The sequence below is a fragment of the Podarcis gaigeae genome (assembly GCF_964106915.1).
Source record: "Podarcis gaigeae genome assembly, chromosome: 8".
In the NCBI taxonomy this organism is placed as follows: Eukaryota; Metazoa; Chordata; class Lepidosauria; order Squamata; family Lacertidae; genus Podarcis; species Podarcis gaigeae.
Window position 1 is genome coordinate 55,209,566 of NC_139684.1, and position 12,856 is coordinate 55,222,421.

A 12,856-nucleotide genomic window follows, 5' to 3' on the forward strand; every position below is an offset into this window, starting at 1 on the left:
GATTTACATACCCAGAGAGAATAATCATTTACTTGGTTGTTTAATCAAACACAAAACAAAATAGTCTTAGCTTGCCAACAGCACACAAATTGATTCTTGGTATGAAGTGAACTTCAACAGGAGGCAGGCAAACTGTTAACACACCATTGAAAAATGCCAAGAGAAGCTCTTGATGGAAGGTGTTCCTCCAGCGATTGCACACATTTCCTTCAGAGTCCTCCTCCAAGGATTTCTTAGACTATCCAATACTGTAATGACATCTTCTAAAATTCCATTCAGCCTTACCAAAAAAATCAATCCCTCAGCGGTTTTGGGTGAGATTAGAAAATGAAAATTCATTTACTTTTGTCTCTCCTCATAGTTCTGACAAATTGGGCACTGAAAGACAATGTCTTTTAAATGGCAAGAGAGAAACAAGAAACTTCCAACTTTGAATCTGATCCTGCATGCCAGTCCGTGTTACCCATTTGCTGACCAAGACTGGATTTTTAAAAGCAAACTGCACCAAGATAAATACTGTCATTAATATTGTCAATATGCCTTGCCGTGACTGTTTGAAAATGCACTTCTTGCACATTTCAAATACCAACAGAGCATTACCTTCAAAGTATGGGGATATGATTATTCCTTGTTTACACACATGGGACCTTACCAAAACAAGTTACAAAAAACATCCTTTACAATGCAGATTTTGCTTCTGGCTCTTGCCAATCAAGTTTCAGATCAGTGTACAGCCTAAACACATTACAGAACACAACCCTGAAAGGGAAACGTATGTAAAAGAAAACACTGTGAAAGCAAAAGTTTGCTGATGTAAAGATACCACGTTACCCCCTTCTCAATCTCCCAAGATTTAGCTAAGCAAGTACTGTGCTGTACCATATGTCACCCAAAGCTGAAACATGTAAGATGTTTGTGATCAGCCTCATTGCAAGAATCACTTACCCCTGCTTGGACAAAAAGGATTTGAAGCCTGAAAGGCTCCAATAGTAAATTTCCAGGGCTCAGCCAGTCATTCTGGCCTTTCTTCCATATGTGACTTTGGAAGAAGCCTCAGAGTGACAGCAGCACATGGAAGGTACATGTCGAGTCTTTGAGCACTCAATTACCAACCAAGAGCAAAGGCGGGCAACGTATGGAAAGTGGGAACAACTGGAATTTTTGGGTTTTGAATTCCCTGCTCCTGTTGCCTGGTCCTCCACAAGTGAAGATGGCAACAGAAGCTACATTTTTCTCAGCTCCACATATCCATGTGGAGGTAAGCCAGAAACAGAGATGTGGCTGGGGCAAGCAGAGTGGATCCAACACTACTGGCACATATTACTAGCTGATGTCACTAAGCCAGGATGGAGGGAGGAAGCCATCAGCATGAACCACACATGAAGCTTCCCAGGTGTCTAGCAAAGATGCAGACCGATAATGGCACAGGCAATGTTATCCATGCTGTTTTCTTTTTTTAACCTTGGTAAAACACAACACTGATGAAATCCCAAAGCTTGCAGGTATAATCAAGCCACTTGGGACACATTCACTCCACTTTAAAAGAGAGTTTAACTGTCATTGCTTTCCTGAAAGAAGCTTGGTAATTTTATTTTGGGGATGGGGGGCTGTGATAAAAAAAAAAAACACCTGGTAGAGTCAGTCCTAGACTTCTCAGACCATTTCCTGAGCTTCGCTGTGAGGGAGGTCATTATAGTTAAAACCAGCTTAACTAATATTGCAGAACCTGGGGAACTTTAGCTCTTTGTTTTTGTTTTTAAAGAACTGCAGCACCTCACAGAACTGTAATTCCCAAAGTTCCTTGAAAGCCATACAAGTTTGGATTTGGGTTTACAGTCCCCATCCCCCATGAAGACATTGCAGAAAGCTTTGTCTGTGCTAGAGCACATACTGCTAGTAGTAATGAAACAGAGTGTGATTTTTCTTAGAAGAGAGGTTACTTTGGAAATCCCAAGTTTTCTGGTTCCTTCTGCAGCTGAAGTGGGGGCCTTACAAGAGCAACACCACTAAGCCTGCTGAATGGGAAAGGATACAAATTCACAATTACTAGAGAACTGACATATAACAGTTTCATGCTAAATATATATATTCACATCAAACACACACGTACTACTGTCAAAAGTAAAAAATGTGGCATTCAGAACTACGCTAAACATGTTTTCCCCGATTTGTTGTGGTTGTGAACTTCAAAAAAGGTTGTGCAGTTAGAACCATCCCACGTTTGACACTCATTTTCCATCACTGCTGTCCAATGAAGAAGTGCTTGTTTTCCTTCCAAGAAATCAGCAGCCCTCAAACAGACCATGGCACTAACTGACCTCCATGGCATAAAGTCCCCTTTGGCTGGCACAGCAACAAATCCAAGTGCTAAGACAGGGCTGGAGTCACTGATCATGTGGAAATGCCCAATTCAAACGAGCAGCTAAGACGAAAAATTGGCCTGCCAAGAGGGAAAAAGGGTTGCACGCCTCGGCATCACACTAATCTCTTCTGCTGGTTTTGCATTCAGGGCACCCCAGGTGGAGACAGCTCTCTTTTGGAGGCAAGAGCTAGTGTCGTAGACTGTTTGCAGAAGGCGACATGGAGGACTTGCTCAAGGGTGTCACCACGAATCCGCTGCTTAAGTCCAGGCCTCGGCCTTCTTTTTCCTAGAATGGAAATGCCAAAAATACTTCAGTTTGGTGGCATTTCTAAATGGCAGGCTTTCGGCCAGAAAAGGAAGCATGTTTGTAATGAAACACAGGGCTTTTATTTTCTGCAAGGCTGTGGGCAAGAAATTCCACATGGAATCTGGCACCTGCTGTGGAAACTGAGAATCGTAACTTTCATCATCAATAAGCAATGATTCCCCCCCCAAGAGCTTTTTGGTTGCTGACAGTATCCATGGGTGAAGCCAGAGGAGACTGGGCAGGGTTTCTACTGACCAGGGCAAGTTCTGATCCTTGGTACAGCTGCCAGACCTCCTTTGACTATTACTTCATGCTACCTAGCCTCTATTGCCATGCCAAGTAACCTTAGTAATCCATGCCCTCCCCTTGCCATCTTGCCCTCTGCCGCTCTGGCCTTTGCAAACCCTCATGACAACCAGGGGCACAGATAGCCATATATAAAAATTTACACACCATCTCCATACATACAAACATACACACATTATGTGTATATGCACACATTTTTCTTAGAGCAATATACACAATGTTGAGTTTCAACCTTGTTGAGTTTCAGATTCTGTGCATCTGCATTGAAGTAAGAATTATTTTTCTTTCCCTTACAATTTCTGCCTTAACCAACCTTTTGAAACTGGCCCCTTTGCTATTTCAAACCCTCCTTATCAAGACTAAATATTAAAAGATCAGTGTTTAAGATTTCACAATAACAACAGTTCTGAATTGTTAAATGCAACTGGTTTTGGGGTTTCACATGCATTACTTCAAACTGACTTGTTTTGGACCACAGGTTTCCAGTATTTCCCCCCAAAAAAAAATCTGGAGCAAAACTTGTGCAGTGGACACACATTTCACCACTGAGGTTCACTAAAAGTATTTTGAGACCCCCCCAACCCCCAAAACTCCTATACCAACTTAAGACATGAATCTTGATAGCTATGCAAATTAACAAAAATGGTGTCTTATCAAACTGTCAATGAGCAACTTTTTGGTCATAATACTTTTAGTCTCAGTTTCCCCATTGATAAAAAAAGAACCACCACCCCATTCCGCCCCATCCAGAGTGCTATAGTTTGGCCAAACCGAAAACCAGGGCCAACCCTCTCTTCCTGAACTGAGGTCCTCTTTCTCACTCTCAGAACGCAGAAGCTGGGAAGGAGCCCCAATTACTTTGCATGCAGAAAGCCCCAAAATCAGTTTTTTGTTTCCTCACTTAAAAGGCTCTTAGGAATCAGAACTGGGAAAGTGATCTCTCTCTGCTCAATATGCCCAAGAGTCACTCCCAATTAAACCAACTTGCCTGGCCATTCAGTGTGCGCTTTCTGAGCTTTGAAGTACTTACAGCTCTGTAATCCAGGAACATTTCTTTAAATGCGAGGAAGTCAGTAAATGTGAGAAGCATGTCAAAAATATCCCCTGCAATTTCATCCTTGTGCTGCCTGTAATTGAAGGATTTATATTAATCATTAAAACAGCAAGACATTCTAGATTTTAAAAGGCATTGAGAAAAGATGCATTACAAAAGCTAAAGAGGAAAATGCCTATCAAAAAAAGTTGCATTTTCTCTTTAAATTAGCCACTTGCACAGAGTAATTTGTACTGAAAATAATGGGACTAAGGGGTGCTTCACACACTGTCACCAAGTAATTATCCAAAGAAAATGTAGTTCAAAGTTGTACACATCTTAGATTTTAAGCTTAATCATTATTCTGTCTTGCATCAGGGGTGCTTCCGTCATCGTCTCCCCCCCCCCCTTGAAAATGCACAGATAGCAGCCCACAGAAATTTCTGGAGCTTCAGAATCTGAAGGGGAGTGGGAATGCTGTTGCTGCAGTCACAGCCACTTCTGCCAACTGCATTCATGGATGTCTGATTTACAGCTTTTCCTCAGCTGCCCAAGGGTGGTGATGGAGGGAATACTGGGCAAACAGGCTCTAAGCTGTTACTAAACAAAGGGATGGATCTGCTCGCTAAGGAGCAGAATATCCATTCAACATCAGTTTTCATTATGCAGCCCGCAGGAATGATCAACAATATGAAATCTTCAAGGAGGTTTCTATAAATGGCATGGGATTGCATGGGCCTTGATCTGCAAAGGAGGCTGGGATGGGCACCACTGGCTAAGCATAGAACAGTCTTCTCTTTTCGTGGAAGTGACTTAATAGCCCATTGTTTACATGTGTGCATATCATGAACATTTGGGCCTCAGAGCATGACATTACATTAGATATAATGTAAAACAGGTCTTCTTCCTGTTTTACATTATATCTAAATGGGAAAAAGGGGGTAAGGTCTGTTGGACACTCTTAAAGGTAAACGTAAAGGGACCCCTGACCATCAGGTCCAGTCGTGACCGACTCTGGGTTGCGCGCTCATCTCGCTCAAGAGGCCGGGAGCCGGCGCTTGTCTGCAGACAGCTTGTTATGTGGCCAGCATGACTAAGCCGCTTCTGGCGAACCAGTGCAGCACACAGGAACGGTGTTTACCTTCCCGCCCGAGAGCGGTCCCTATCTATCTACTTGCACTTTGAGGTGCTTTTGAACTACTAGGTTGGCAGGAGCTGGGACCGAGCAACAGGAGCCCACCCCGTCGCAGGGATTCGAACCACCGACCTTCCAATCAGCAAGTCCTAGGCTCTGTGGTTTAACCCACAGCGCCATTCTCTTAGGGGATGCTATTTCACAGATGTACTGACATTATAGAGAGCTCCCTGCTCAGAGGACCACATGACTGCATTTCAGAGAAGGGCAGACCCTGGGGCAAGGAGTCTGCAGCAGAGCTTAAAATAGGTGGATTCACATCTGAGAGAAGATGCTCCCAAAATTCAAAGCCCAACCCTACTCAATAAGGAGCCTTAAGAACAAGTTAATGCAATGAAGATGAAAAAGAAATGGAAAGCAAAGAATCCAACTTACTGTAATGACAAGGTGAAGGCAGACATGCTGAAACCAGGAATCCTGTCCAAGAGCTTTTCTTCAATGTATTTTTCAACTAAGCATATCTGAAGTGAGAAGCACTGTATTATTATTTTCCAGCTGAGGATGACAGGGAGCAAATATTGTAGCTTACCATCTCACAAAGAGGTGTTTTGATCTAGACAGATCAGGTGCAGCTTACTATCCAAATATGAGAGATGTTACAGGTAACAACAGGATACAACCTGTTAAAATATGTAGAGCTGAGTCTCTGCCTTGAGGAAGTAATTTGTTCTGTTTATTACCCTTAAGTTATAAGAACACTATGGGTCCTTACTCTGGGTAGACCCACCAAAATTACTATATGTCTGAAATCAATGAGCACGACTAATGATGGGAGTACCCTGACCATCACTGGATATAACCCCCAAATTTCAGAACCCAACTAGAGACTTGCAAGCTACCATAAGGATCTTTCAGAAACCACATGTGCCTCAGCAGCAATCAGCGTTGCCAGCGTTTAAACCAGCTCTTGCAGCTGTGCCCTTAACAACCCTTTAATCTGCAACAATTATGAAAACTTTCACAAGAAGCTAAGCTGTTACAAAAGATGCCATGTTGGGACAGCAACCAGCCTGGGCCCCTCCCCTCTAGTCACTGAGCAAACTTTGTAGCAGGAAAACCTTCCTGGCACAGTGAACAAAGTGATGGTACGGCCCAGAGAAGCACACTGGATAGTCAGCAGCACCAACTTAGTGCCCTCCAGATGTTTTGGACTACAGCTCACATCCATGCTGGCCGGGGCTTATGGGAGTTATAGTTTAAAACAAACAAACAGTGAGGGGGCACCAGGTTGATGAAGGCTGGCCTTCAGCACCTGCACTGAGGTCTCAGGTCCCTCTGAGGGTGTGAGAGGAGCCTCAACATCCTGAAGCAGGGCTGCTCTCTCTCTTATGGTTCACAGGTCACACTTGCTGCTGAAACACACAGAATCCAATTTCTTTCACAGGGTGGCAAATGTTCAAAAGACAAAGCCCACCATCATATGCAAGTGATAACGATCAAAATAGGACATATGCACTCACATATTCATTAAAAATAGGAGTGTAGATGAGCTTATTTTCCTCCGTATCATCAAACTCTTGGTAGTATTTGTCCATGAAGTTCCTTTGTATACGCTGGAAGTCATCATCTGAAATCACAACACAGTTGCATTCAGTCGAAAGACAGTGACTACATTCATTGGTGTGCTGTCCTCAGCTTAGGATCCAGTACATGGTGACCCTCATAGCTGCAACGACAGCACAGCTGCAGCTGACGGAGGCCCAATCCATGCAGTAGCTTCTCTATCTTGCTAGCTCGCTAAGCCTCTGGCAGGATGAAGAGTTTAGTTTCTCTCACTGACACAAACAAGGCAGAGCCTGATTAAAAGACTTTTGGCAAGTTTCACCCAGGGAACAGAGCTGGATAATGAACATATGAGGCAACATCAGTTCCCTGGAGAAGTCAGCATACACACAGTTCCAATCCTTCATCCAGAATCAATTAATCAGGCATAAATATTGCCACTGTAATTGCAACACGGCTGTCAAGCACTTCTCCATGAAAGGGATTGACTGGTTGTTTCAAGCCACCTACTGGGCAGTACCTCAGGCACCACCGATTTATCGAATGTTTCATTGAAAGGCAAGTGTCTATCAACAAGTGTGGACCCACAATAAAACATTGTGGTGCATCCCCAGCCCTCAACAGGAGCTCTCATCATGGGGTCCAGCTGTTTAGGAGCAGGAACCTTGTTCAGAACTTGATGCAGTAGGTGGAGGCAAGAAAGGAAAAGCAGGCAGAATAAGAAAATTTACATGAGAACTCTGCTTCCATGTCCAAGGAAAAGAATACAAGTTCCACCTTCAGCCAGGCACAAATGCCAACCACTGAACAATTTCCCACGTGCCGATACTGCACAAAGAAGAGAGTGGTGGGTATCTATTTTATTTATTAGTTCGCTATCTCTTCTTTTGGCACCTCAAGAGCCCTCAAAGCGACTTGCAAAATACATAAACAATAATATCATCTAGACTGACTTCCCCTCAACCTACAGTGGTACCTCGGGTTAAGTACTTAATTCGTTCTGGAGGTCCATACTTAACCTGAAACTGTTCTTAACCTGAAGCACCACTTTAGCTAATGGGGCCTCCTGCTGCTGCCGCACCACTGGAGAACAATTTCTGTTCTCATCCTGAAGCAAAGTTCTTAACCTGAAGCACTATTTCTGGGTTAGTGGAGTCCGTAACCTGAAGCATATGTAACCTGAAGCGTATGTAACCCGAGGTACCACTGTAGTGCTTTTTAGATAGTTCATATCTCAGGTTGGGGAAGGTCTGGTCTAGACTATGATGTATTTGTATAAAAACCAGTGCTGACAAAATCCACCCTAGAATCAGAACTGAAGATAAGATCAAAACAATTCCTCTAAAATATCCCAGTGTGTTCACAAATAACAATAAGAAGAGATGCACCTTGGCAGTCCCTTTTGAGCAGTGCTACCTTAAGAAAAACATACCCATTATTATATCTTCTAAATAGCCAACAACAGCATCGAACTCAGCATCCGATGGTGAAGAGCTAAAATGAGAGACAGCCAAGTTGGATTCAGGTTACTATGGAAGGTGAAATACACATAAACATAACAATCCAGGGCACACAGAATAATGCTTACTGCCTTTATGGCACACATGAGCATACAAAATACTTCCAGCACATATATTACTCAGTAATGTTTTCATCAGTCCTGTAAAGTGGAGGTACACTATCACCCCCCTGTTACAGAGAATAACTTCAAACTAAGAGAAAGAACCATTTGCCTATGGCTATCTTAAGTGCATTTGCGGTCAAAGTGAGATTTCATACCAGAGACTTCCTGGCTTACAGCTTTAAGTCTCTTAAGGCACTGCAGTAATGCTTTGTTCTACCTGAACTGAGTCCTCCTCCCCAGATTCCGCTACATTCAGAGAGAAGCTGTTGTTTATTCAAACACAAGTTACTCAAAGAATTACTTTATGGTGACGTTCTTCTGCATTGCAGACAAGATTTAACCAAGGACAGTCACCCTGATGAGAAGCAGTTCCTTGCCTTGCCTCAGTCAAGTCTGATCTCAGACTTGGACTGGGTTCAACCTGTACTTTATCCATGAAGAAACTAGGCAAGGTTTTAGATAAGGCATCATCCTTCAGTTTCTTCTCCCTCATCACTGAGTAGGAATAAGAGTGATGTGCCTAACAGCTGATGTTCTACTGCAGGGGTGGCCAACTCCCAAGAGACTGTGATCTACTCACGGAATTAAAAAATGGCAGTGATGTCAATTGTTGAACTTTTTTATGGAGGAGGAAAGCCCTGTTTTGGGGGAGTTCAAAGCTAAGCTGTTGGCCATTTTTAGGGAGAAAGGGAAACAGCCACTCACCAATAGATCGCTGGGGAGACAAACAACCTCACTGAGTAAACTCCGTCTTTCATTCTGCAGATCGTGTAACAATGGAGGGCGGGGCTGGATTCTATTTTACCAACGCTAAGCAAAGGGACACAGCGATCGACCGCGATCTACCAAAACCTCCTGGGGATCTACCAGTAGATCGCAGTCAACCTTTTGGACATCCCTGTCCTAATGGAAGCAAGGAAGAGGCTGTTCCTAACCCAAGCCTGGTGGAGGAGACACTGTTGCTACTTGCTGCCATCTAGCCACATACAGAAGGGATAACAGCAATCCCTCCAGATCAGAATATAGTTGTTTTTGCAATTCAAAGGCAGAATCGCTTTGGCTTGATTCAGGCATTATATTAAAAGTCAGGGTCCATAAAAGAGCTGGGGTTATCCACTGAACTTAACTGACAGGAAATTTGTAACAGACAAATAAAGTACTTCTATATACAGCACTTAACTAAATCATCACACAATGCTTCATTAACTTGTGGGATTTAGCACCTCAAGATGTGATGATGGCCACTAGCTTAGATGGCTTTTAAACAGGAGGATGGAAATCAATTTCTGGGGTGAGCAACCTATGGCCCTACAGATTTGGCCAGGAATGATGGAAGCTATAGTGTAACAATATTTGGAAGGCATTGATCTATCATTGATCCATTACTGATCTATATCCATGAGAAAGAAAAATCTTTATGAGTCAGTCTTGATTGTAGTTTAAAAATTAACACTGAAACCAACTATTAATAAAGTTAGAAAATAACATATCACCAAGCAATGTTCCCACCTTAAAAAGTACCAGAAATATTGCATCATAAGCTTTTGTGGACTAGAGAGCCTATTCTATCATCTAGGCTCAAGTCCACAGAAGCACATGCCATAAAAAAACCCCATCTTTTCCTAACTGTTAAAACTTCCTATTGGCTTTAACATTTCAAAGTGCAGAAACAGAAATATACTTACATGGACACACCAAAGTTTTCTTCTTCTAAAGTTTCCATCGTGGCTTTGTCACCTGTGTTATAATGTAAACCTTTAAATACTTTAATCCTCAGGGTGTAATACTTGGCTGTCAGTCATCCTGTCTTCAATGTCAGGTCTCAAGCCTATCTGAAAATATTACACCACCTCCACATCTAGAAATAACCATTGATTATGACTTGTTTTTATTTCCTGGAAAACAGTGGGCAACAAATGAACTATACATACAAGTAAGCAGCAGAATAGGTTTGCCTGAAACAAAAGCAACTTATCCCATTGCACTGGAATTGGTGGATCTGAAGGTATGGAATCCCAAGACTTTGGATTTGGAAACGGGCAGCAGAAATGCACAGAATTTATAGACTCACAAATACATTGTGGGTGCCACTTATCACAACTAGGGTTTGCCAGACGTACAAGAAGTCTTGCATGTTTGCAATTATCAAGGGCCTCTGTTATACAGTCCAGGAGCTTTTGGGTTCTCCTGGCTGTGAGGGGGGAAAGTTCTAGATCCACTCTCTACTGTACTAGCTTTCCTGTTGCAGGGAGTTTTTGTTGATGAGAATTATTTTAAAAAATGTAATCCTCCAGAAGTAGTTGCTGTAAGCACCAGCACCTGGGAGAGAGTCGGGTTCAAATCGTGACAAATCCGGGTTCACTGTGACCTTGGAGGCCACTCTCTCACTTCTGCCCAAACTACTTCACAAGGTTGTTGTGGAGCATAAAAGAGAACTACATACATGACATATTGAGCTTACTGGAGAAAAAAGTCGGATATAAATACAATCAATCAAATAACCTGCTTCTGGAGTTCTGGTTTGCCATTGTGTGGGGCGGGGAGGGCAGGGGCCCTACTGGACCAAGGTTGGCCTGACCTGGCAGAGCAGTTCCAAGTCCCTAGCCAACAGATAGAGCCTCCACATACTGACTCAGTCTACCTCTGAAGGCCAGGAGCGAGCCAGGACTCCCGGCCTACCTAGCAGGGCTCCTCTCAGGGCCACAGGGGACCCAGGAATCCTAGTCAAAGCCACCCCCTTCCGCCTTGGCTCCTACCTGTCCTCCTGCAGGCAGCGCCAGCTCGTCACTCCGCAGACCGACGAGCAGGACGAAGGCCTCGGCCTCCCCCATAGAGTTCGTTGCAAACGCCGCCGTCGCTTCTTTCTTTCTTCTTATTCCTCCTCCTCCTCCTCCTCCTCCTCCTGCTGCCTAGGAAACGGCCTCTTCCGGTAACGCACACCTACCCGACCAATCATTGTGAGGCTGAACGAACTGAGCCAATCACAGGAGGCTAGGCGGGACTTCTCTCCCGACCAATAAGAAACGTAAAAGGAGAGAACCAATCAGAGGAAGCGCGCGGGGGGGACGGTTCTCTCCCTTCCAACCTCACCGACCACGTGGCGGTGCCCAGTTTGGCTGAGCCGAGCAAAGTGGGCGGCGGCAGCAACAACAACTAAGATCCTTCCTGGAACTTGCTAAAGGCGACCCACCTAGTCCAGCATCATTTTTGCAGTGGCCGACCCACGCCTGCGGCGTCTCCAAGCAGGATTTGAGCATATTAACCCTCTCACCCTCTTGTGGTTTCCTGCAGCTGGTATTCAGAAGGCATTGCTGCCTCTGACAGTGGAGGCAGAGCATGCCATAGCCATTGTGCATAGTAGCCCCCTCCTCCGTTAATTTATTCAATCTTATTTTAAAGGTATTAAAGTTGGTGGCCATCTTGCCTCCTACGAAAGTTTCAGTGTTTACGGTAACTACGCGTCGAGTTTAAAAGTCGCCGAGCTCGGTGCCTGTATCTGAAGTGTGTCTTCACATAGGCGGGCCTGTCTGCCGGAGCAGGCTAAGGACTCCGCTTGCCCAGCATCCTGCTGTCAGTGGCCAAACCAGTGGGTTCTTCCTTTGTTTATTGCAATTACATTCCACCTTTTTATCCCATGACATTTAATTCCCAACAACCCTGTGCGGTAGGTTAGACTGAGAGGCAGTTGCCACCCAGTGAGCTTAGTGGTTGACCAAACATGGGCAATGGTGTTGTATAGTGACGAATCCCTCCGGAAAGCAGTTTTCACATTGTGGGTGTATGTGTATACTATTTATCTTGCTTGAGATTGTAATCTGTTGGGAGAGGGTCATCCTGACTAGATTCTTGTTTGCTTTCATGCTCTCCAGTGAAATGGGATGACACACGTCTCTTACATTGAAGGGCTTTCCTGCCTGTTTGCAAAACATTCACACCCACCCACCCATCTGTCAGGAGCCACATGCCAAGCTAGGACAGAAGCATAATAAACATGTCAGCTGACATTGTTGACTTAGTAGTTACAGACTGAGGACCCACAATAATGTGCTTGTTACACAAACATAACACAAAATCATGTGATTTTTATGGTAGGGTCAGCGAGGAAGGCTTGCTTTGAAAACTTAACCATTAGATTGCTGTTGATCTCTGGTTGATTTGCTAATATGACAGCATCCTGACTTTAGTGCTTACTTGAATTGCAAGATAAAACTTTGCCACTCCCCTCCATTCCCCCGTGAAAAGGTATCCTTAAGAACAGGTGGAAATATCTCAAAATGAATTAACAAGTTTATTTAAGATCACACAAAAGGAAGATTTTCTGACCCACCCTCAGCCCAGCAGCCCCCTACACACCCATTGTTCAAGGGGCACTGCCCAACTCTACTCTTCTTGGAATGGGGGGCTGTTTAGGCACCAAGACCATAGCCAGGGCAAGTGGCAAGGAGCTGTATCGGTGCCCCCTGTCCTTTGTGTCCTTGGCAAGGGGCTGTATCAGTGCCTCTGAAGCCAGCGAGACAATGGACAAG

The 12,856-nt window shown here is 44.1% G+C and overlaps 1 protein-coding gene across 3 annotated transcripts; it reads right to left on the reverse strand.

The window, feature by feature from the left end:
- Nucleotides 1-24: 24 nt before the first annotated feature.
- Nucleotides 25-11,299, reverse strand: ARL2BP (ARF like GTPase 2 binding protein). 3 transcript variants are annotated; one of them, XM_083751555.1, is made up of 7 exons: nt 11,087-11,299; nt 10,016-10,188; nt 8,139-8,200; nt 6,664-6,770; nt 5,579-5,664; nt 4,006-4,102; nt 25-2,648 (listed from the first exon to the last, which is right to left on the reverse strand). In XM_083751555.1, the coding sequence occupies exons 2-7, from the start codon at nt 10,051-10,053 to the stop codon at nt 2,550-2,552; spliced, it is 489 nt and encodes a 162-aa protein (XP_083607681.1). In that variant the 5' UTR covers nt 10,054-10,188; nt 11,087-11,299; the 3' UTR covers nt 25-2,549. The 3 variants fall into 3 exon arrangements, with proteins under 3 accessions (XP_083607681.1, XP_083607682.1, XP_083607680.1); XM_083751556.1 differs by having other exon boundaries at nt 10,016-10,162; nt 11,087-11,271; XM_083751554.1 differs by having other exon boundaries at nt 10,016-10,067; nt 11,087-11,259.
- Nucleotides 11,300-12,856: the final 1,557 nt, after the last annotated feature.